This window comes from Megachile rotundata, chromosome 3 (genome assembly GCF_050947335.1).
Source record: "Megachile rotundata isolate GNS110a chromosome 3, iyMegRotu1, whole genome shotgun sequence".
Taxonomy (NCBI): domain Eukaryota; kingdom Metazoa; phylum Arthropoda; class Insecta; order Hymenoptera; family Megachilidae; genus Megachile; species Megachile rotundata.
This window is the reverse complement of record NC_134985.1, coordinates 13,228,341-13,253,564: the sequence shown is the minus strand read 5'-3', so window position 1 is coordinate 13,253,564 and position 25,224 is coordinate 13,228,341. Positions and strand designations below refer to the sequence as shown.

Below are 25,224 nucleotides of genomic sequence, written 5' to 3'. Positions count from 1 at the left end.
TATAAAATGAGATACAATAATTTTATTATTATTATAATACATTTTTATTGTTATAATTTTACACTGTCTTTATTTTGTAATAAAAGTGTTGGTTAAAGTACAACATTTGAAATTATTACTTCACAGCAAGTTATACAAAATTAATACTTAATGAGAATTTTTATGAAAGATATAAAATTTGCTTTACACAAAATATAAATTACAAATTTAAAAACAATTATAAAAAATTATAAATTGAAAATATATGTAAATAATATAATATAATTCAGATAGATATTTCTCTTATTTTCTTACCGATATTTAATTTGCTTCCTCTATCGAAAAACAGCTTCATTTGCTTGCACAAATACAGAAAAATTAGTAATATTCTTAATTAAACATCGATCGAAGAAATTTAATATATCGCCGCAATTTAATCTTGGCCAAAGTTCAACGAAAACCGCTGGCTGTTTACCTATACGAATACCTGATTACAGATGTCATAATATTACGAAAGCTGGATATATTGCAAATAATCATTGACCCAATTCGAGAAGAAGAAATTGTATGGTTGTATGATAGTCTACGAACCGTGTCTCTTCAAACTTTCAAGCTGGTAACTTCCTTAACTCGATTAATCGACATTAATTACTCTCGCCAGGTCGTCTCTATCGACTACCCCTTACGCTGAGCGTCCTATTCTCGTTAACTGGTTCCCCGCTTGCATCGTAAAACATATTTTTGCTACGTGATGCGTGCATGTACATCATTTCGGGGTAAAATGAATATACCCTTCGAAAAATATGTGGCGTGCTTTGGAGCTTGCGAGGCGAAGTTTAGAAGTAGGTTACTGGATAGGGGTAAGTGGACTGCGGTGGGTTTGACCACTTAGGTTTCAAATTTAGTGATCTAAAATGTTTGGGCTTTCTGTGTTTAAAGTTTTGGTGTATCAAATTTATATGTTTGTGAATTTATGAGTATTTAAATTTCCAAGTTTGTAATTTTCAAATTTCCAAATTTCCAACTTTTCAATTATGCAAATTTCAGAATTTCCAACAACTTAAATTTCCAAATTTCTAAATTTTTAAATATTCAACTCCTCAAATCCCCCCAATTTCCAAATTTTCAACTTCTCAGATCCTCAAATTTCCCACGCCCCCAAATTCCTAAATCTTCAACTTCTCAAATTCCCAAATTTCAAACACCCTCAAATTTCTAAATTTCCAAATTTCAAAGCTCCCAAATTCTCAACTTCTCAACTTCTCAAATCCCCAAATTTTCCACACCCCCAAATGTTTAAATTTTCAAATTCCAAAGCCCCCAAATTCTCAACTTTCCAATTCCTCAAACCCTTAAATTTCCAAATTTTCAACTTCTCAAATTCCCAAATTTCCCACACCTTCAAATTTCTAAATTTCCAAATTCCAAAGCTCCCAAATTCTCAAATTTTCAACTTCTCAAATCCCCAAATTTCCCACGCCTCCAAATTCCTAAATTTTCAACTTCTCAAATCCCCAAATTTCCCACGCCTCCAAATTCCTAAATTTTCAACTTCTCAAATCCCCAAATTTCCCACGCCCCAAATTCCTAAATTTCCAAATTCCAAAGCTCCCAAATTCTCAAATTTTCAACTTCTCAAATCCCCAAATTTCCCACGCCCCCAAATTCCTAAATTTTCAACTTTTCAAATTCCCAAATTTCCCACACCTTCAAATTTCTAAATTTCCAAATTCCAAAGCTCTCAAATTCTCAAATTTTCGACTTCTCAAATCCCCAAATTTCCCACGCCCCCAAATTCCTAAATTTTCAACTTCTCAAATCCCCAAATTTCCCACGTCCCCAAATTCCTAAATTTTCAAACACCAAAACTCCCAAATTCTCAAATGTGCAAATTTCCAAATATCCAACTTCTCAAACCCCTAAATTTCTAACCTTCCAACTTCTCAACCCCCTAAATTTCCTAAATCCCCAAATTTCCAAATATCCAACTTCTCAAACCCCTAAATTTCTAACCTTCCAACTTCTCAACCCCCAAATTTTCTAAATCCCCAAATTTCCAATTTGTCAAACCCTCAAATTTCCTACATCCCCTAATTCCTAAGTTTCAAAATTTTCATACCACAAATTCTTGACACAAGACACGTTATTTCTACACAACTGTAATATATCTCTTTACACGTTACTTTAACTTATGTTTCAGTTTTCAATAAACAGTACTATATAAAAATATTCTTGGTACTTTTTAAATGACCAAAATAAATTCTCACGCTACTTTCTATTCCTGCAACGTTCCTCAACCTTGAATAAACTCTCTCGATAAAAAATGCATGCATCCAATTTTTCCGTCGCGTTCTAAACCATTTTTGCACTGTGTATGTATACACTGACATTTTCAATATGTCTACGACATATATAAATAAAATAATAGAATTGTATTCTTGCAATTGTCATAAAAATATTTTAGTAAATAAATTTTAGTAAATAATTTATTGTATATGGGGTAGTTGGATTGTAGTTATTATTATTTATAATTGTTTATGTTTATTTTATTAAGGAAAGTAGTATAATTTTTATTGGATTCAGTTTTATTCTTAAAAGTTTATTTAACAATTTGTTATGTACAATTTGTTAGTTATAGTACGTCATAAATTAAACTGATAATAATTTTATTTATTCAATTTTGTAATAATAATTTTATTCAATTATGAACGAAATTCAATCAATGTAAAACTTGTAATTTTATCGAATGACTAAATATAATTATATAAAAATTTTTGTTAATAATTTATTTTGCAATATTTAAGTTGCAATAACAATTTTTTGTAATATTATATTTAAAGATTTATTTACATAGAAACCTTGAATACTCAATTACTTACATCTTAAACTAACCCCTTGACATTAACGAGTCTGACTCTTGACGTACTTACTAAAAAATGTATTTAATACATTTCCATTTGAAGCTCAAGTATAATGTGAAGGTTATATTAGGTTATATTAAGTACAGTTATTTATGTTATCAAGTATTGTTGTTACATTGTCAAGTATGTAAGAATAAATTAATTTATGTATACAATTATGTTTACAATAATTTATGTTGTCAAGTATTGTTGTTACATTGTCAAGTATGTAAGAATAAATTAATTTATGTATACAATAAAGTGTACAATAATTTATGTTATCAAGTATTGTTGTTACATTGTCAAGTATGTAAGAATAAACTAATTAATGTATACAATAAAGTGTACCATAATTTATGTTGTGAAGTATTGTTGTTACATTGTCAAGTATGTAAGAATAAACTAATTTATGTATACAATAAAGTGTACAATAATTTATGTTGTTAAGTATTGTTGTTACATTGTCAAGTATGTAAGAATAAACTAATTTATGTATACAATAAAGTGTACAATAATTTATGTTATCAAGTATTGTTGTTACATTGTCAAGTATGTAAGAATAAATTAATTAATGAATACAATAAAGTGTACAATAATTTATGTTATCAAGTACTGTTGTTACATTGTCAAGCATATAAAAATAGACAAATTTTGTTAACATTTTAACTTTCCTATATTTAACGTTTCTTACTTAATTTTCCTTTAAAAAATGACATTTTAACTCGCTCTACTTGCTTCAAGATTGCACAGACCAGTTAATGTTGTCGCAACAGACAAATTAATTATGGCAAGTGTTAAACCGCATTCTGTGTCCGCTAACGAGATTCCTTAACACGCTAACTACCGCAATGAAGCGGTTAAAAATTCATACTTCCATTCTCATCAAGTCTCACTAATTTTCATAATACTCCGTATTTATTACTTATAGTTCTAACTAATACTTACTGTTATATACTATAATAAATATTCGCATTTATCGACTAAATTCTTCAATAATTTGATATTCATTAAAATATCTTTTGCTAACAAGTAAGACACGTGGCATTTAACCTCGTTTTAATCAAACATTTAAGCTCGTTCTTCAATAATCTCCAAATTAAGGAGTATATTGACTTATTAAAAATTCTTAACCAATGTCGCTATGCATGTAATTTTACATATTGCAGTTATTTTACACAGTTTCCTTAAAGAAGAAATAAATTTGTATACTTGACATAATGTACACAGTTTCATTGATAAAAAATTAATTTGTTATACTTGATATAATGTATACAGTTTCATAAGAAAAATAGCTCACTTTCTTTTTGAAAAACAGCTTCATAAAAAACAGCTTCTCTTATCGAAAAACAGCCTTATAACAGCGGTAAACTTGAAACCTCAAGGGTTAATCTAATTTTTAAAATCGTACATCAACCCCAGTAAAAAGTAGCCGACATAGTAAAAATGTACACAGTTTCATAAAAAAAAAACAGCTCCCTTCCCTCATTGAAAAACAGCTTCAAACAGCGGTAAACTTGAAACCTCAAGGGTTAATCTAATTTTTAAAATCGTACATCAACCCCAGTGAAAAGTAGCCGACATAGTAAAAATGTATACAGTTTCATAAAAAAAAAAAACATCTCCCTTCCCTCATTGAAAAACAGCTTCAAACAGCGGTAAACTTGAAACCTCAAGGGTTAATCTAATTTTTAAAGTCGTACATCAACCCCAGTGAAAAGTACATGTTAAAAATGTGCACAGTTTCCTAAGAAAAACAGCTCGCTGATCGAAAGACAGCTTCCTAAAAAACATCCCCCTATATCAAAAAATATCTTCATACAAAAACCAGCGGTAAACTTGAAATCTGAAGGGTTAATTTTAAAAATCGTCCTGAGCGAAAAGTACCGGGCTGGTAATCGTGATGGCCGTAGGGCAGCCTCGAAACTAATTAGCAAGTAATGAAAAGACGTTACGTAGGAAAACGAGCCGTCTAAAAAGGAGCAGGTTAAATCGAGCAACCCCGACTGGAGTCGACTGGAAGACAACGTTTTGGCTTCTCCGGTTCGATTTCCTGGCGGCGTGCACGGCAAAATCGTGCAGTGCACGCGGGGGTGTGCGCGACGCTCACCACGCAGGAATCAATAGGGCGTCGCGAGCGGCGTCGAAGCGGTCGTCGTCGCTTTACGTCGTCCCCAACGTCAGCGACATCTTGGCCCGTACGTTTTCTGGGGGTCGACGAGCAGCTCTATCCTCCAGGCCGTCACGGCCGTCTTCAGGACCCCACGCCGTGTCTTAACCGCCGTTTGACAGAATGGCCGACACCGAGTTCGAAGAATTCAGACATTACTTCGAGAAACTTCCGCAGCATCTGAAAGCACCCCTTTCGAATTACACGTGAGTACACTTTTCGCGTTGACATTCACGGACACTACACCTTTATCGTTTTGTATACCTTCATGGTGTAATCATTTTTCAAGGATACATTCTTTTTAAGGATACATTCGTATGGGGGTTGTAATGGTGAGGGGTGTTAGCAATTCTATTAAACTTACGATCACTATAGGTCTTGTGGAATTTTCAGACAATCTTCAGATTTAAATTTTTAGGTTTTAATTTGTATTTCTTTGCCATTGGATTTGGGTGCTGAAATATTAGTGGGTAGGTCCGAAGTAGGGGTTGTAGGGTCTTCGACACAATTGCCACCAGTTTCAGCTTCGATTGAAATACTGATATAATTAAGTTTGTAACCTACATGCTACAAATCCTATAAAACCTTGATTCCGTAGTTCCTCTGCCGTAATTTCTCTATGATTCCTCTTCAAGATTCCTCTCCTTGATTCCTCCTTATTCATCATCATCTTACCTCTGAACATCAAATATTTCGAACACAGCGAGACAATCGAATGGATCGAAAATTTGATCAAGTGTTATGTAAAATGTCATATATTTGAAATTTTGCTAACGTGCTGCAAATGTGAAGAATGCTAGAAAATTTGTTGCTTAAGAATTTATGTGTTCCAGTTTGGGGATTTTGAAGAGTTCCTTTTGGTGATTTAGGTCGATCAGTGTATTGCAGTTTGTTGCATATGTATGAGTTTCTTGTGTTATTTCTTTGGGAATACAGTGAGGTTGCATTAGGGTTTCATTATTTAATAGTGTTGCGACACGAAGTATACTTTGGGGAGGAGATCATGGGAGTACCGCATAGGTGCATCGAAAAGATAAACCGTGGAGGCGCGGTCGATGATGTTCTTTGTACTTGAAATAAATTCAATGTGACGATGGTAAAACGTTTTTATAATCTTCTTATCTTGTTTTCTAGTAGATGTTATAATGGCAGATGGTTAGAGTGAAATGAATGTTTCTTCTTTTGAGGTTTAATATTTGAGATGTTAAATGTTATGATGCTGGGAATTAAGTTGCGTTTAATTTATACCTGTTACTGGGAACTGATATTATTTTTAAAGGAAATAGTAATTTTAGAGAAATGTTAGGTTTAGTAATTTTTGTGAAATTTTAGTGAAATGTTAAGTTTGGTACTTTTAGTAAAATATTAGTGAAATATTAAGTCTGGTACTTTTAGCAAAATTTTAGTGAAATGCTAAGTTTAGTAATTTTTGTGAAATTTCAGTAAAATGTTGAGCTTAGGAATTTCAGTAAAATTTCAATACAATGTTAAGTTTAGTGATTTCAGTAAAATTTCAGTAAAATGTTAAGTTTAATAATTTTAGTAAAATTTCAATACAATGTTAAGTTTAGTGATTTCAGTAAAATTTCAGTAAAATGCTAAGTTTAATAATTTTAGTAAAATTTCAATACAATATTAAGTTTAGTGATTTCAATAAAATTTGAGTAAAATGTTAAGTTTAATAATTTTAGTAAAATTTCAATACAATGTTAAGTTTAGTGATTTCAGTAAAATTTCAGTAAAATGTTAAGTTTAATAATTTTAGTAAAATTTCAATACAATATTAAGTTTAGTGATTTCAGTAAAATTTCAGTAAAATGTTAAGTTCAATAATTTTAGTAAAATTTCAATACAATGTTAAGTTTAGTGATTTCAGTAAAATTTGAGTAAAATGTTAAGTTTAATAATTTTAGTAAAATTGCAGTAAAATGTTAAGTTCAGTAACTTTAATAAAATTTAAATAAAATGTCAAGTTTAGTAATTTTAAGAAAATTTCAGTAAAATGTTAGGTTTAATAATTTTAGTAAAATTTCAATACAATGTTAAGTTTAGTGATTTCAGTAAAATTGCAGTAAAATGTTAAGTTCAATAACTTTAATAAAATTTAAATAAAGTGTCAAGTTTAGTAATTTTAATAAAATTTCAGTAGAATGTTAAGTTTAGTGATTTCAGTAAAATTTCAGTAAAATGTTAAGTTCAATAATTCTAGTAAAATTGCAGTAAAATGTTAAGTTCAGTAACTTTAATAAAATTTAAATAAAGTATCAAGTTTAGTAATTTTAATAAAATTTCAGTAAAATGTTAGGTTTAATAATTTCAGTAAAAAGTTAAGTTGAATAATTGTAGTAAAATATTAATAAAACGTTTAACACGGGGTGAATCTTCAGTGATTTGATATTGATTGCCGCAACCACTGATTACACTTTCAGACTTTCTGTTTAGTATTCTATTTTAGATGCCTTGAATATGGCGAGGATTTGAAAAAGTTAGATCAGAGTTTTTTATTACTCCTACGTTTCAACCTTCGTTTGAGTACCCTTTAAACTTTGTTGCTGTGAGATATGAAATATTAATAACTTGCATATCGAAGTGACTTAATTTCAAATTATTGATACTCTACGTTCTAGTTTGCAGAAAATTCTCAAAGTTTACATAAATGCAATTTTTTAATACTCACTGTAGTAATAAATGCTGAATCCATTAATTACAGAAATGTTATACAATGATGAAAACAATTATATAAATTATTAAGAAAACAATTATATTCATGATGCACAAGTTATTAAAAGAATGATTTGTTAAATCTTGTTAAAAAATTATCAAAATAAAATAAGTCAAAACTTCCCTGTGATAAATTTAAAAAATTACAGTAATTTTTAGAATCACAATATGTAGAAACAGTGCAAGATAACTTCAATAAATCCAAGAAATTAAAATTGAAGCTTCAAAAACGAATTGCCTCAAATAATTGATGATACGGGAGGGAAGAAACGTAAAGTGTGCGCGTCAATTTCACTTATTTACGTCGGAAAATACACGAACCGAACCGGAAGGCAAAAGGGAATAAAATAAAATCGATACGTTCACGTCGTGTACGTGAGATCATTTTCAGTCGAGACATTCGTCTCTATTCCTATTTTACACTGACAAGCTTACTATCAATAAACGAAGAGCTTCAATTCTTATCGTTATTTAATTATTCAGTTCAAAATATAAATGTCATACTTCGTTTTCTTTTATTTCTTTTTTTGGTGAGGAAGTTTGCACGAATTTTCGAGATTCGTAAATTGAAACAAATTCTTATTAAATTTACTTTGAACAAATAAAATTTTATAAAGAATGTAATTGAATTGTAAAACTAAATGTTTAAGGTGATGGTTTATTTTAATTCTTAATCGTACACATTATATTTTTTCATCTGTTGTTTGTTTTCAACCCCTTGTGATTTATTTGTCTGGTGCGTCAGTCAGAACTAACTAACCACAGCTACAGTAATAAAATAGATAAAGAAAGTTGAAATGTTATATCAGTTTTGTACTTCAGAATCCTTGACAAATCTAATCCTGTCAAATTATAATTGGACACAAATTGAATTGAAACAAAAAATTCGAGCAAGGTTTATCACAGTCGAGGTGCAGTGCGTCACGTCTCGTCAGAGTATAGCAGGTCGTTAGAGAAAAATTCTATAAAAATCCCTGTTTACACCTACATGCTATTTATTGCCTATCTTTATTCACAATTCTAAAGCATCCCGTTCAAGTCAATTATTTTCTAAAATTATTATTTTTTAAAATAAGTAATTTCATTCCCTTCAATTTTTGTATCAGTGAATGAAGATACTTCAGTTTCTTATGAACATCGTTTCCGTCGATTATCAAAATCTCCGCGAAGATCAGATCGAAGCCTAAGAAAAGTCCGTGTATGGTAACTTAAATGAGATAACATCGTCGTTTACCTGTTGGTCAAACGGATTCGAGTGTTTCTTCATCGCGAAGAAGTGTTCCTCGAGAGTCGCAGCGAGTCTTTGATCCACTTGCTGTTTAAATGGATAATGCTTTAACAGAAGACATAGTAAAGTGTCTCATTAGATCGTCTTCCAAACTTCGATCAAAGCTACTGTAAGACAAAATGAAAACCCAAAACGAAATAATGCAATTAGTGCAAAAATAATTGCATCCCTTAACCTTTAACTTTGTTACACAACGCGAACTTAATGCAATTCGCTGCGACTGAAAGAACCAAATACAGTTTTGAATAACGTTGACTTTTAGAGAAGTTGTTTTGCAACTTTTAACTTTTAGATGTCAAAGTGAAATTTGAAACTAATTATGAATGTTAACAAAGTTTGATGTTGCGGATGTGATGAACAGATTTCAGTTTGAATGAAAAAGGTTAATGTTCTACTGAAACTGAGCAAACAATACAAAATATTATTTTTAGTAAAATGTTTCAAGATTTATGTTCACTTTTGAATGAACAAAATGATTAGAGTATTAAAAATGAACATAGACTGAAAATGAACTACAAAATTTTAACTTGGTTGTAGACATCGAAACAGATTGATGTAGTAAATATTAAAAATGTCTGATACTGTGACTATAACAAGATTTAAATTTAGTTTTGAATCAAGTCAATGACTGTTCTATTGAAACTAGACAAATTGTATGAAATTTTAGTTTGATATAAATTGTACAAGATTTATGTTAATTTCTGGACGAGCAAAAATGGTTGCAGCACTAAAAATGGACACTGAACTATAAAATTTTAGCTTCAGATTTTTATTTTATTTATTTAACGATGATGTTAAAAGCATCTGATGATATTGTAACTATAGGAGGCTTCAGGTTTAATTTTGAATGAGGTTAATGACTGTTTTATAGAAACTAGACAAATTGTATGAAATTTTAGTTTGATATAAATTGTACAAGATTTATGTTAATTTCTGGACGAGCAAAAATGGTTGCAGCACTAAAAATGGACACAGAACTATAAAATTTTAGCTTCAGATTTTTATTTATATTTATTTAACGATGATGTTAGAAGCATTTGATGATATTGTGACTATAAAAGGCTTCAGGTTTAATTTTGAATGAGGTCAATGACTGTTTTATAGAAACTAGACAAATTGTATGAAATTTTAGTTTGATATAAATTGTACAAGATTTATGTTAATTTCTGGATGAGCAAAAATGGTTGCAGCACTAAAAATGGACACAGAACTATAAAATTTTAGCTTCAGATTTTTATTTTATTTATTTAACGATGATGTTAAAAGCATTTGATGATATTGTGACTATAAAAGGCTTCAGGTTTAATTTTGAATGAGGTCAATGACTGTTTTATAGAAACTAGACAAATTGTATGAAATTTTAGTTTGATATAAATTGTACAAGATTTATGTTTATTTGTGAACAAGAAAAATCACTATACGGAAAATAGACGGAGATACATAAAATTTTAATTAGGTCGTAAATATCGAAGAGGATTGACATAGTAAATATTATAAAAGTCTGATATAGTAAATACTATAAAAGCCTGACCTAGTAAATATTGTACTAGTAAAAATAATAGTAAACTTGTGATAATAAATATTTAACATTGAACGAGAAAGATGATCTAGTAAATATTATATTAGTAAAAATAATAGTAAACTTGTAATAGAAAATATTTAACCCTGAATGAGAAAAATGACCTAATAAATATTACATAAGTAAATATAATAGTAAACTTGTAACAATAAATAATGTACCTTGAATAAAAAAAATGCCCTACTAAATATTACATAAATAAATATAACAATAAACTTATAATACTAAACATTTCACCTTGAATGAGAAAAAAAACCACTCAGCTATCTACTACATATAAATCGTCACAAAATCGCTGCTGCAATCTATAATATTTTATAGATAACTACTACAATTAATACTAATAACTAACAGTTATCACTCGAAATCTTTAAACGATCAATGAAGCTGATCCTTGACATGTTTAAAGAATAAAGTAACAACTGTATAAATTTTTGTTGAAAACAGACTCGTTCACGATGTGATGATAGACGATTCTCCGACCTCGTCGCAAGGCAGCGACGCGGAGGTCGGAAGATCTTGCAATGGAGTCGCCGGCGATTCCGAAGACGAGGAAGTTGTGGTGATACATCGGCACGACAATCAGAGTGGTCACACTTCCGGGGATGACAGTGAAGATCTCGATCATAATTGCTCCATTGTTGCGGACAGCGACTTTAGGTTGGTAACCTCGTAAGTGTTCTACTTTTTTTTTTGGCTCTGAAACTTTGTTAGATTTGAATTCTTGCTAGTGTTGTCTTTACATTGCGTTTAAGGAAAAATGTGTCCAATTAAAATTATCTAATCTTCGAAAACACTTTAGTTTTAATTTTAATTTTAATTCTAAATAATTTTGATTTGTATTGATTTTAACATTGACTTTAAATGTTCGACCATTTTTTCTTGAAACTATGCAACTCCTGTTTGTTTTAGAGTGTAATAGATGGAATGATGTTTAGAGATCTTATTTATTCAAATTTTCTAACTAATGAGAAAGAAGAGTAACGTTCATTATGACGAAACTTCTGAGGAATTAGAAATTAATAACTAAATATTTTGCAACAATGAAATCATAAACAATAGGTCGAAAGATATAGGAATATAGTTAACGCAACTTATTAGGTGTTACAGGATATTATTTTCTTCTTTTTGTTTCATAATTTGTTGTTGATACTCTGGGTACATTAATACAATTTTAAATTTGCCGCGCTACGTACTGGCAGTGCCATCTGACTGCAACGTCTTGAACTCTGTCAGTACTTTTGTATCGATAACATGTTTTTTATTTATTTATAACGATTTTAATGCTTCAAGAGCTTTATAACGTTATTAATTAATATATAATATCGATATAATATGTTTAACAAGCTTTGAGAAGTTGATAATAGCACTTAATGACGTAGGTGATAACAGCCCTTGTGGCGGGCTTTTCAAAATGTTGAAATAGAATGTTTCATTATAACAATTAATTACTTGATATATTACAAACTAATCGATATTAAATTCTCTAATACCTTACATAATTAATTACTAAATAAACAAGTACAAACAATAAAGGAATCCGGACAATAAATAATTCTAATTTCTCAGAATAGACTAACATCTAAAAAATAATTTTTCTCTTCATTTTAATTTCAATCTTACAATTAGTGATTTTTACAGTGACATTTTACAGTTTTACATATTTTACAAAACCTTCTTCAAGTACAACTTTCTATAACTGCATGCAGGAAGACATTTATACTAAACTCGTTTAACAGACTTTCAAGATTAAAATAATGTTTCCTATCCATTCTTCTAAATAAAATAAAAGACTCTATAAAAATTTGTTCAATTTCAGTGACAAATACTGTGTTCAATAGAAGTTTGCATGTCCATGTGATTGTAACTCCTGCATCTTTAAAAAATCACTCCTCCCTCATGTGAGATTTTTGTGATCCGTTCTTAAAATAATTCGCAAAAATATTCAACGGAAGGAAAGAAAGAAAAGCAATTACACTCTGAACGGCATGACAAAAGGTAGCTTAGCTCACTACACGACTACCCTTGGGTGACATTAGCTTGTTCGGTGGACTGAGCAGCAGGGGTCGATCGGCAGGCGTCGGTGGACCGGGTCCTGGTGGAGGTAGCACCACTATTTCCGGTCATGGTGGTCGAGACAGCGTGTTCAGCGATGTCGGTGATTCCTGTTCGAGTCTTAGTTCCTGGCCAACACCGGAACATGTACCGTCGAATCGTCCAGGGAGCGGTAGCACCGAGCGCAGACGTCGGAGACTTCCGGAGATACCTAAGACGAAAAAGTGTAAGATAGATTATTGATATTAATGGTTACTTATTGGTCGCTGACTGATTCAGTCACTTATTGATATAGTCCCTTAGTGAGCTACTCACTTATTGATTCAGGCACGTATTGATTCAGTCACTTATTGGTTCAACCCTTTAGTGATCCAGTCACTTATTGATGCAGTCGCTTAGTGATCCAGTCACTTATTGATTCAGTCACTTATTGGTTCAATCCTTTAGTGATTCAGTCATTTATTGATTCAGTCACATATTGATTCAGTCACTTATTGGTTCAATCCTTTAGTGATCCAGTCACTTATTGATTCAGTCACATATTGATTCAGTCAATTATTGATTCAGTCTCTTAGTGATCCAGTCACTTATTGATTCAGTCACATATTGATTCAGTCATTCATTGATTCAGTCACGTATTGATTCAGTCACATATTGATTCAGTCCATTAGTGATCCAGTCACTTATTGGTTCAACCCTTTAGTGATCCAGTCACTTATTGATTCAATCTCTTAGTGATCCAGTCACTTATTGGATCAACCCTGTAGTGATCTAGTCACTTATTGATTCAGTCCTTTAGTGATCCAGTCACTTATTGATTCAGTCCCTTAGTGATCCAGTCACTCATGATTCAGTCACTCATTGATTCAGTTCCTTAGTGATCCAGTCACCCATTGATTCAGTCACGTATTGATTCAGTCACGTATTGATTCAATCACTTATTGATTCAGTCCCTTAGTGATCCAGTCACTTATTGATTCAGTCGCGTACTGATTCTGTCACGTATTGATTCAGTCACTTATTGGTTCAACCCTTTAGTGATCTAGTCACTTATTGATCAGTCTTTTAGTGATCCAGTCACTTATTGATTCAGTCCCTTAGTGATCCAGTCACTCATGATTCAGTCACTCATTGATTCAGTTTCTTAGTGATCCAGTCACCCATTGATTCAGTCACGTATTGATTCAGTCACTTATTGATTCAATCACTTATTGATTCAGTCCCTTAGTGATCCAGTCACCCATTGATTCAGTCACGTATTGATTTAGTCCCTTAGTGATACAGTCACATATTGATTCAATCCCTTATTGATTCAGTCCCTTAGTGATCCAATCACTTATTGATTCAGTCACATATTGATTCAGTCATTCATTGATTTAGTCACGTATTGATTCAGCCACATATTGATTCAGTTCCTTAGTTATCCAGTCACATATTGATTCAGTCACGCATTGACCCAGTCACTCATTGATTTAGTCACTAATTAATTCAGTCACATATTGATTTAGTCACTTACCAATTCAGTCACTCATTGATTCAATCACTTACCAATTCAATCACTTACTGCTAAATCATTGATTACAACTCACCAACTCACTCATTCTGTCCACACTCCCCTTCGAAAGTCATATGCTGCCATATTGGTGATCTTCATACATTATACTTGATTTATACAATCAATAAGTATGTTCAGTACAGTGGTAACTGACCTGAGCATAGCAGAAAATATCACACAAACATTGCTTAATTTCTCCTGAAGCTGATGAAGATTTCGCTACACGAAATATCAGCCTCGATTGACATGACCTTAACGAGTAACATAATCTCAGTCACGAATCATCACCTGCACTGAAGATATCACGCATGAAACCGCAGAAACGATCACCGCAATGAAAGAATATCCATAATATTTACTTGCGTCACGTTCGAGATCCACGGATCGACTCATTTACCTGCGATTCTTGCGATAATTATAATCAGTCACTATCAGTATTTTCATCATATTCAGTAGGTCTAACGATGTTGCGTTTAACTTGAGGTAAAAATATCACTGCAGTCGATGTTTATTAATAATATCAATTTGAAGATAATTTGAGTTATCAAGTTTTTGAGAGTTTTGTAAGATAAGTTAAATCAAGTTTGTGTAATAATATTTTTTCTTTGCAGCTCTGCCTGTCAATCAGATCTTCATGCAGTCGTCGACCTCTCTGGCGGACGAACTTAACGCAGCTACTGGTTCACCTTCTAATAGACCGCACTTAGTTTTACGAAAATGTCACTCGAGGCTTAGACACGAGGATAGTTCACCCGACAGCGAGCGAATGGCTACTGACAGTGGCCATTCTACTGCCCACTCGCCGGAAAACGGGCCCAAAAGTGTTTCACCGATTCCATGTAACACCCTGCAGAACACGGACTCCGTGTCACCTAGTAGTACTCCAGGTGACTTCATTTTTTTCTTTTATAAGTTTAAAACCTTAAAATGTCAAACTTAAAATGTCAAACCTTGAAATGTCAAATTTAGATATCCTAAAACTTAAAAGTTCCTTAATTTCAAACTACTAAAATATCAGATTCCAAAGTTGTACAATTAAAAAATTCTAGACTTCTCGATTTCCAAAGCCCAACATTTAAAAATCCTAAAATTTAAAAGTTCCTTAATTTCAAACTCTTAAAATATCAGATTCCAAAGTTATACAATTAAAAAATTTTAGACTTCTGAATTTTCAAAGCCCAACATTTAAAAATCCTAAAATTTAAAAGTTCCTTAATTTCAAACTCTTAAAATCTCTATTCCATAGTTGTACAATTAAAAAGTTCCAGACTTCCAAATTTCTAAAACCCCAACATTTAAAAATCCTGAAATTTCAAGTCCCAAAAAGTGAAACCTCTAAACTTCAAAATTTTAAAGTTGCTAAATTAAAAAATTCCAGACTTCTAAATTTCTAAAGTTCCAAAATTGTAACATCCTAAAATTTCAATGTTCTAAAAATTCAAACTCCTAAAATCACAAATTTCAAACTTGCAAGATTAAAAAATTCCAGACTTCTAAACTTCTAAAGTCCCAAAATTGTAACATCCTAATATTTCAAAGTTCTAAAAATTCAAACTCCTAAAATCCCAAATTTCAAACTTGCAAATTTAAAAAATTCCAGACTCCTAAACTTCTAAAGTTCCAAAATTGTAACATCCTAAAATTTCAAAGTCCCAAAAATTCAAACTCCTAAAATCTCAAATCTCAAAGTTACCAAACTAAAAAATTCCAGACTTCTAAATTTCTAAAATTCCAAAATTGTAACATCTTAAAATTTCAATGTTCTAAAAATTCAAACTCCTAAAATCTCAAACCCCAAAATTGCAAAATTAAAAAATTCCAGACTTCAAAATTTCCAAAGTTCCAAAATTGCAAAATACCAAAATCCCAAGGTACCAAAACTTCAAACTCCTAAAATTCCAAAATTCTAAAATCTCAAAGTCCCAAAATTCTAGTACCAAATTTACAAATTTCTAAAATTGCATATCTCTAAATTAAAGAACTTTGAAGCTTGAAAATTTTTATTTTAATTACAACGAATGTAATTAATACCCATTTCTATGTTGTTTGAAAGGGAGTGGTGGAGTGCCGTTCACTCAACTGGAACTGCTAGAGGCGACGCATCGAGGACTACACAAATTCGTGCCAAGACATCACGATGAGATTGATCTTGAAATTGGTGATCCAATTTACGTTCAGAAAGAGGCTGACGATCTATGGTGCGAAGGTTTGTGCAAGTTATATCATAATTTAACAAACAACAATACAAAATTAAAACATGATGTCCAATTTAATCTCCGGCTACTAAATCTATCATAAAAACAATTCCTGAAGCTATGTTGCTGAATGAACCTTCACACAATTTTCCTATTATGTTTCAATCTTAAAATTTTTCTCTTCAGTTTGTTCCAATCTTAAAATTTTTCTCTTCAGTTTGTTTCAATCTTAAAATTTTTCTCTTCAATTAGTTCCAATCTTAAAATTTTTCTATTCAGTATGTTCCAATCTTAAAACCTTCTTATTCAATATTTTTTAATATTAAAATTATCCCAAACTTAAAATTATATCATAATTTGTTTATGATTTGAAGGTGTGAACCTGAGAACAGGTCGTCAAGGTATATTCCCCTCGGCTTACGCGGTGGACATGGATTACAGTGATTTTGATCCTTCAGCGCCAAAAGTGAAGAGGGAACGATATCTTCTGGGATACTTAGGCTCTGTGGAAACTTTGGCGCATAAAGGTACTGGTGTCGTTTGCCAAGCAGTTCGAAGAATCGTTGGAAATTCGCAAGATTCGCCGGTTTCGCAGAGTTGCATCTTGGAAGTGTCTGATCAGGGTCTTCGAATGGTTGACAGGAGTAAACCACGGGTTAGTAATGGTCATTTCTCTTTGTTCAGATCATTTCTATATTTAGTAGATTCTTTTAATCTAATTTCTGTTTGATCTAAGGTTTTAGTTTAATTTTTTTAACATTTATTTAATTTATGTTATTTTTGTTTGAGTTACTTGATGTTTATCTAGTTTATATCATGTTTACATGATTTATGTTATTTATCTGATTTACCTCATGTTCATGTAACTTATCTGATTTATCTGATTTATCTTATATTCATGTAATTTATGTAATTTATGTAATCTGTCTGATTTATCTGATGTTCAAATAATTTATGTAATTTATTCATTCATGAATATTAAATTCATAAAATCATTCATTTTTAATTTATTTATTTATGTAACATATTTATGCAACTTTAGCTATCTCTTTTAGTTTACCTCATTATAATATTTAGTACTTTGTAACTTAATAAAAGTTAAAAAAGTAGCTTCACAATGTTCCTTTCTCATCAGTTGCATTCTCTACATAATATTAGTAATATCTGAACAAACTTGATTTTCGATTCCAATCTTCTTTTATTGCCTTTTAATTTAATAAAATGAATGAATGTTGTGTTTTAATAAAATTTATATATCACATTTTAGCAGAAGAGTCAAGGTCCATGCCACGATTATTTCTACTCGCTGAAGAACGTTTCCTTTTGCGCGTTTCATCCTCGCGATCATCGCTACCTCGGCTTCATAACGAAGCATCCTACCTTGCAAAGGTTTGCTTGTCACGTGTTCATTGGTCAAGAATCTACGAGGCCTGTTGCCGAAGCTGTCGGGTATGCATATCATTTCAATCTTAATACCTAACATATTAATTTAATCTCTCTAAACGTCACACAGTGTTAATGTTTGCCATTCGATGTTTCAAGACATCAATCAATACCTTATCATATTATACTATGCTTTAAGACAGCATTTCATGTTTAAGATATCATTCCATGTTTTAAGACATCATTTGATGTTTCCAGATAAAATTTCACGTTTTAAGACATCATTTGATGTTTTAAGATAGCATTTAATGTCTTAAGATATCATTTCATGTTTTAAGACATCATTATACAGGCTGTCTCACAACTAGTGGTCCCTGAAATGGTAGCTGACGTGATTCTGAATAAGATTTCCCTTTGCAAAAATGCGGTTTGAAACTTCGTTTTTGAATTATTAAGGAAAAACACGGACCAATCAGAGCGCGAGGATTACGCACGCGCAGACGCGAGAACGGCAGCTTCGGATAACGCGTAGTTATCCAACGCGTAGTAATGCAACGCGTAGTAATGCAACGCGTGGTAATCCTACGCGTAGTAATCCAATACGTAGTAATCCAACGCGTACTAATACAGCGTGTGAATATCCAACGCGTAGTAATCTAGCGCGTGCATATTCTACGCGTAGTAATCCAACGCGTAATAATGCAACGCGTGGTAATTCTAAGCGTAGGAATCTAATGCGTGGTAATCTAACGCGTAGCAATCCAGCATGTGGATATCCAGCGCGTAGTAATCCAACGCGTGGATATTCGACGCGTAGTAGTCCAACGCGTAGTAATGCAACGTGTGGTAATACAACGCGTGGTAATCCTACGCGTAGTAATCCAATGCGTAGTAATCCAACGCGTACTAACACAGTGTGTGGATATCCAACGCGTAGTAATCTAGCGCGTGCATATTCTACGCGTAGTAATCCAACGCGTAATAATGCAGAGCGTGGTAATTCTAAGCGTAGGAATCTAATGCGTGGTAATCTAACGCGTAGTAATCCAGCATGTGGATATCCAACGCGTAGTAATCTAACGCGTGGATATTCGACGCGTAGTAGTCCAACGCGTAGTAATGCAACGTGTGGTAATGCAACGCGTGGTAATCCTACGCGTAGTAATCCAATGCGTAGTAATCCAACGCGTACTAATACAGCGTGTGGATATCCAACGTGTAGTAATCTAGCGCCTGCATATTCTACGCGTAGTAATCCAACGCGTAATAATGCAGCGCGTGGTAATTCTAAGCGTAGGAATCTAATGCGTGGTAATCTAACGCGTAGTAATCCAGCATGTGGATATCCCACGCGTAGTAATCCAACGCGTGGATATTCGACGCGTAGTAGTCCAACGCGTAATAATGCAACGTATGGTAATGCAACGCGTGGTAATCCTACGCGTAGTAATCCAACGCGTACTAATACAGCGTGTGGATATCCAACGCGTAGTAATCTAGCGCGTGCATATTCTACGCGTAGTAATCCAAAGCGTAATAATGCAACGCGTGGTAATTCTAAGCGTAGGAATCTAATGCGTGGTAATCTAACGCGTAGTAATCCAGCATGTGGATATCCCACGCGTAGTAATCCAACGCGTGGATATTCGACGCGTAGTAGTCCAACGCGTAATAATCCTCGCGCTCTGATTGGTTCGTGTTTTTCCTTAATAATTCAAAAACGGAGCTTGAAACCCCATTTTTGCAAAGGGAAATCTTATTCAGAATCGTGTCAGCTACTTAGGGACCACTTGTGAGACACCCTGCATACAATTAATTTTTGCAAATTGTAAGAATGTAATTATTCTGTTCACAGGCGTGCTTTCCATCGGTTCTACACGAAGTTCATCGAGACTGCTTTCCCGGTAGAAGATATCTATATCGAATAGATTATTACTGCTGGCCTGTCGTATAGCGGCAACGGAGGAAAAGATAAATCTCACATTCCTTTGTCCCCTGTACATACTGCCCTTAGCCTGTAGATATTAAAATGATTAACGCGAATCAAACACCCAATTAATATACATATACGTATATGTATATATCTGTAAGTATATCTACATATATGTGTATCTACAGGGCGTTCAGAAAAGAAGTTGCAACCGAGTTTCATTTACATATGGTATTCGTGAAAGGAATGAAAAATGGAGGTGTAGACCTCAATTTTAAAATTAGAAAACTTCAACTATATATTGTAACTAAATTTAAAATTAACAAGGTTCAACCATGTATTGTAACTGAATTTAAAATTACAAAAATTCAATTACGAACTGTAATTAAATTTAAAATTGCAAAACTACTACCACGCGTTTTTAAGGGTTAAAATTATGTTTATTGTTACAAATTTAACCCCGAATTTATTTATTGAAAATTAAATTCATTTGACATTAAAGAAATTTACATTTTATCATTGATAAAATTATACGTTTAAGATTTTTAATTTTATTATTGATTAAATTTAATATTTAATATCTTTGATTTTATTATTAATAAGTTTTAAGATCTTAAATTTAAAACTTTATTATAAATAAAATTTAACTTAATTAAATATTCCTATATTAATTATCTAAATTGAATATTTCTGATCTTCTATAATTACAATTTTAATTTAAGAAATATTACAAGGTTGCAAAATAAACAGCAAATGCTACGATTGCCCTAATCTTACTACTGTCCAATAGCCTCGCTATTCACTCCTCTTAGTATAAGTTAATTATTGTCTATGTTATCTATTTTTACAAATGTTAATTTATTATATTGTCTATGTTTCCTACGTTTATCTCTGTTGACTCGTAAAATATTTTTTATATCGACTTCGTTCGAGAAGGGCCTAAACTAATCACAAAAAAAACTCTTTAATACATAAAAATTTAATTACACTAATATCTATATATACAAGTATATATACAATATATATGTACAAGTATACTAACATATACTTAATTGATTAAAACATAACTACAAATAATTTTGCTCACGAATATCATAAGTTCCCGAAGTTCGGTCGCAACTTTTTAAACACCCTGTACATTAACCGAAGAATTTCGGGAAGCGTCACGACGGGACCGATTCAGCGCCGTCTCTTGATTTTAACGTTCATTAATTTATTTGTATATCAGAACCATTTTTCGCTTCACACAGTCATACACGATTCAAACGTCGTTTCATTATGAACTAGTCTCATTGTTCACGTTTGATTTTCATCAGTTTTCTTTTTTCATTGCGACAGAACGCGGCAGTGACGTAACTAGTTTAGGGTGCACCTGGTATCTCTTAATATAGGGACTATTTTAAGTACATGTATCTTTTAAATTTTCATACTTAATGTAAGCTCTTTCTACTTAATGGAAGCTCTTTCTAATGTTTTAAATTTAAAAATATTCAAGTAGTACAATTCTTTTCAAGTAGTACAATTTTTCGATTCGTGTATTTCTAAATTTTATTGTCTTGATTTTTAGATTTTAGTGTTAGTTTTTTGCAAATTGTGGAACTTGTAAGTTCTTGTATTTTCAAGCTTCTAAGTAGGCAAATTCTAAAATATTCAAGTTACTGAATCTTTTGATTGTTCAATTTTTAGATTCTTATATTCATAATAATTCATACAAATATTCATGTATTCAAATATTCTAATTTACAAATTTAATGAGTCTTAAGTTTTTAAATTTTCAAATTTTCAAAGACAAATTTCTATGTCACAAAATCCCCAAATTGTCAAATGTAGGAATCCTCATTTTGTAAATTTCTAAATTTCCAAATTCTCAATTTTTTAAATTCCTATGTGGTGAAATACTCAAATTCCCAAAATTCCAATTTTTCAAATTCCCAAATTCCCAAATTACCAAATTACTAATTACCCAAATTCCCAAATTTCTAAATTTCCAAATCCCCAAATCCCTAATTTCCCAAATTGTCAAATAACCAAACCCCCATTTTGCAAATTCCTTAATTTCCAAAATTCCTAGATTTGTATATACCCAAATTTCCAAATTCTCAAATCCCCAAATCCTCAAATTCCCAAATTGTGATATATCCAACCCCCATTTTGCAAATCCCTAAATTTCCTAATTTTCAATTTCCTATACTCCTAATTTTCTTATCCCCAAATCCCTAAATTTGCAAATACCCAAATCTCAAAATCCCTAAATTTGCAAATCCCCAAATCTCCAAATCTCCAAATTTCCAAATCCCTAAATTTGCAAATCCCCAAATCTCCAAATCTCCAAATTTCCAAATCCCTAAATTTGCAAATCCCCAAATCTCCAAATCCCTAAATTTGCAAATCCCCAAATCTCCAAATCCCTAAATATGCAAATCCCCAAATCTCCAAATCTCCAAATTTCCAAATCCCTAAATTTGCAAATCCCCAAATCTCCAAATCCCTAAATTTGCAAATCCCCAAATCTCCAAATCTCCAAATTTCCAAATCCCTAAATTTGCAAATCCCCAAATCTCCAAATCTCCAAATCTCCAAATCTCCAAATTTCCAAATCCCTAAATTTGCAAATCCCCAAATCTCCAAATCCCTAAATCTGCAAATCCCCAAATCTGCAAATCCCCAAATCTCCAAATCTCCAAATCCCCAAATCTCCAAATCTCCAAATCCTCAAATCTCCAAATCCCTAAATTTGCAAATCCCTAAATCTCCAAATCCCTAAATTTGCAAATCCCAAATCTTCAAATATCCTCCAAATCCCCAAACACCAAAATATCCATCTCCCCATCCCCCAAACCCACAAATCCCCAAACTCTCAAATCCCCAACTCCCCAAAAATTCCCCAGATACCGATACACCCCCGACTCTTGTCCTAGCTACGTCACTAACCGCGTCGACCTCCTAACGAAAAAATCATTAATATTTAAATAACGTACACTAATTACTACCGATAAGAAACTAATCGTTAACCTTTCGATCCTTCGACCAAGATATCCGTATAGCGACACGTATAGAACGACAAAAACGACAATAGCGTGGATCGTTTTGACGTTAAAAACGCGAACAATGTATCGTTTTATTGTGTCTCGAAGATCGACTTCAGTTTCAACCGGTCTCTTTTCTCCGATCTCCGAATTACGTTTAACATCGTGGCAACGAAAAAAAATAAAAGTATCGTTCGAAACGAACGAAATCTGTAACGACAAGAAAAATATTTTATCGTATTTTAGAGACACGTATGTATATTTTTCTATCTTTCTTTCCGAATGAATTAATTATCCGTTGCGTTGTAACGATCAGCCTTATAAAACGTTCTACCGATCTTCTACGATTAAGGCGACTATTCCTGATCCGAATCGCAAAACGACTATTTGATCGAAGCGCACATTGGCCTCTGTACCTCAATTATTATCAATTGTACTGCGTTGCAACGTTTCGAGAACATTCATGCAGTACGAATCAAATCGCACGCACCACACGATGAAATGTCGAATGTCGTCATTATTAATTTGTACCGATTATTATTTTTCATCTTATCGTTCTTCGCTGTTCTTCTATTTGTACGTGGTAAAACGATGGGGTTCAGTTTTTGTTCTTTTTGGGATTTGTTTGGTTACAATTTTTAGATTTAATAGAGAATTCTTTCTACTGAAAGTAGAGGAGGAAAGTGGATTCACTGAAAGTCGGTTAATGCAAGTGGATTAGTAAGCTTTGTATGGTCTGTCACTGCGCAGAAGTTTGGTGCTTTGCTGCGCAGAAGTTTGGAACTTTACTGCGCAGTAGTTTGGTATTTCCCTGCGCCGGGGGCTCTGGGGCGGGGCTGGAAGTTATGAAGGATCACTTGAATCTTGAGTGAAGGATAATTTCTTTGGTTGATAATTTAAGGGTTTGCAAATTTCTACAGATGGAAATTGGTAGATTTGAACATTCTTAAGTATTTAAATTAAACTTGAAAATTTTTAATTATGAAAATTTCTAAACATGCAAATTGGTGAATTTCAAAATTTCTAACTATGCAAATTGGAAGACTAAAAAATTTGTAAATATGAAAATTGATAGACTAGAAAATTTTTAAGTTTGAAAATTGATAGACTTGAAAATTTTTAACTATGAAAATTGATAGTCTTGAAAATTTTTAACTATGAAAATTAATAGACTTGAAGACTTCTAAATATGCAAATTGGTGAATTTCAAAATTTCTAACTAAGCAAATTGGTAGACTAAAAAATTTTTAACTATGAAAATTGATAGACTAGAAAATTTTTAAGTTTGAAAATTGACAGACTTGAAAATTTTCAACTATGAAAATTAATAGATTTGAAGATTTCTAAATATGCAAATTGGTGAATTTCAAAATTTCTAACTATGCAAATTGGAAGACTAAAAAATTTTTAACTATGAAAATTGATAGACTTGAAAATTTTTAACTATGAAAATTGATAGTCTTGAAAATTTTTAACTATGAAAATTAATAGACTTGAAGATTTCTAAATATGCAAATTGGTGTATTTCAAAATTTCTAACTATGCAAATTGGAAGATTAAAAAATTTTTAAATATGAAAATTGACAGACTTGAAAATTTCTAACTATGCAAATTGATAGACTAAAAAATTTATAAACAAGACAAATTAACCCATAAAATTGAAGAACGAAAAAATTGAAAAACCATAAAACTAAAACTTGAATCTCCAAAAATTTCCAAACCTAAAAATTCAAAAATACCTAAAATCTCAAAAATTTCAAAGAATTTCCTTCCTCCACAAACTCGTTAATTTTCAAAAACCAGCATTCCCCACAAAAAATAAAACTGAACTCCAAGTAAAATCCACTAACATTAAGTGTATAAACGCGTTCAAAATTGTTTCAATTCATAATTTCTCCAATCACGTGCTTGGGATTTGATCCACGCTGTGTACACTTATTAAATCGTTCGGTTATACAGTATGTTGAATAAAAATTGAGAGACAAACTGCAGTGCTTACTCATTGCTGAAGAGACACTATCAGTCATCAATCATCGTCACCATCGTCTATCAATTACACGTGCCTTTGATTGAGATCGCCTCGAGTATCGTGCCTTTCCAATTATTTTCTCATACAGGTACAAATTAATATCATCCGTGTGTATGTCATTGTTGCGATTTCAGACAACAAATCTCCTTTTTCCTTTCTTCATAAGATACGTCATCGGAAGTAGAATAAAAAGGTGCGTGATGAAAAGAAGAATACATTTTTGACTACAATTTTGTGTTACATTGATCGATCGTATCGATTTGACTGCGACAGTAAACGTTCGATCAGAGTGATGCCCGCTTGAACGTCGACCAATTGAACGATCCCGATTCGACGCGTTCCAATTAGAAGCGGTACCGATTGTACGCGTTCCGCCTCAAAGCAGTGCCGAATGGACCTAACATATCTTTCTTTTTT

The 25,224-nt window shown here is 32.0% G+C and overlaps 1 protein-coding gene and 1 long non-coding RNA gene across 6 annotated transcripts; one reads left to right on the top strand and one right to left on the bottom strand.

The window, feature by feature from the left end:
• The first annotated feature begins 5,111 nt into the window (after positions 1–5,111).
• On the top strand, positions 5,112–24,764 carry Aplip1 (JNK-interacting protein Aplip1). Of its 3 annotated transcripts, none has more exons than XM_076530046.1 (8): positions 5,112–5,252; positions 11,082–11,294; positions 12,695–12,915; positions 14,856–15,131; positions 16,298–16,450; positions 16,814–17,094; positions 17,707–17,888; positions 19,678–24,764. In XM_076530046.1, exons 1-8 carry the CDS (start codon positions 5,170–5,172, stop codon positions 19,748–19,750), a joined length of 1,482 nt encoding a protein of 493 aa, XP_076386161.1. In that variant the 5' UTR covers positions 5,112–5,169; the 3' UTR covers positions 19,751–24,764. The 3 variants fall into 3 exon arrangements, with proteins under 3 accessions (XP_076386161.1, XP_076386160.1, XP_076386158.1); XM_076530045.1 differs by having other exon boundaries at positions 11,082–11,306; positions 17,710–17,888; XM_076530043.1 differs by having other exon boundaries at positions 11,082–11,306.
• LOC105662136 (uncharacterized) lies at positions 11,729–14,862 on the bottom strand. Of its 3 annotated transcripts, none has more exons than XR_013037700.1 (3): positions 14,399–14,862; positions 13,005–13,211; positions 11,729–12,900 (listed from the first exon to the last, which is right to left on the bottom strand). It is a non-coding gene; the product is annotated as an uncharacterized LOC105662136 (long non-coding RNA). The 3 variants fall into 3 exon arrangements; XR_013037701.1 differs by having other exon boundaries at positions 13,005–13,194; XR_013037702.1 differs by lacking the exon at positions 13,005–13,211 and having other exon boundaries at positions 14,279–14,862.
• Positions 24,765–25,224: the final 460 nt, after the last annotated feature.

Excerpts from the sequence above, each read along its gene's own strand:
- Aplip1 (XM_076530043.1), top strand. The coding sequence starts at position 5,170 with ATGGCCGACACCGAGTTCGAAGAATTCAGACATTACTTCGAGAAACTT. Across the intron at positions 12,916-14,855 it reads GATACCTAAGACGAAAAAGT|CTCTGCCTGTCAATCAGATC; the intron begins GTAAGATAGATT and ends TTTTCTTTGCAG. Across the intron at positions 17,889-19,677 it reads CCTGTTGCCGAAGCTGTCGG|GCGTGCTTTCCATCGGTTCT; the intron begins GTATGCATATCA and ends TTCTGTTCACAG.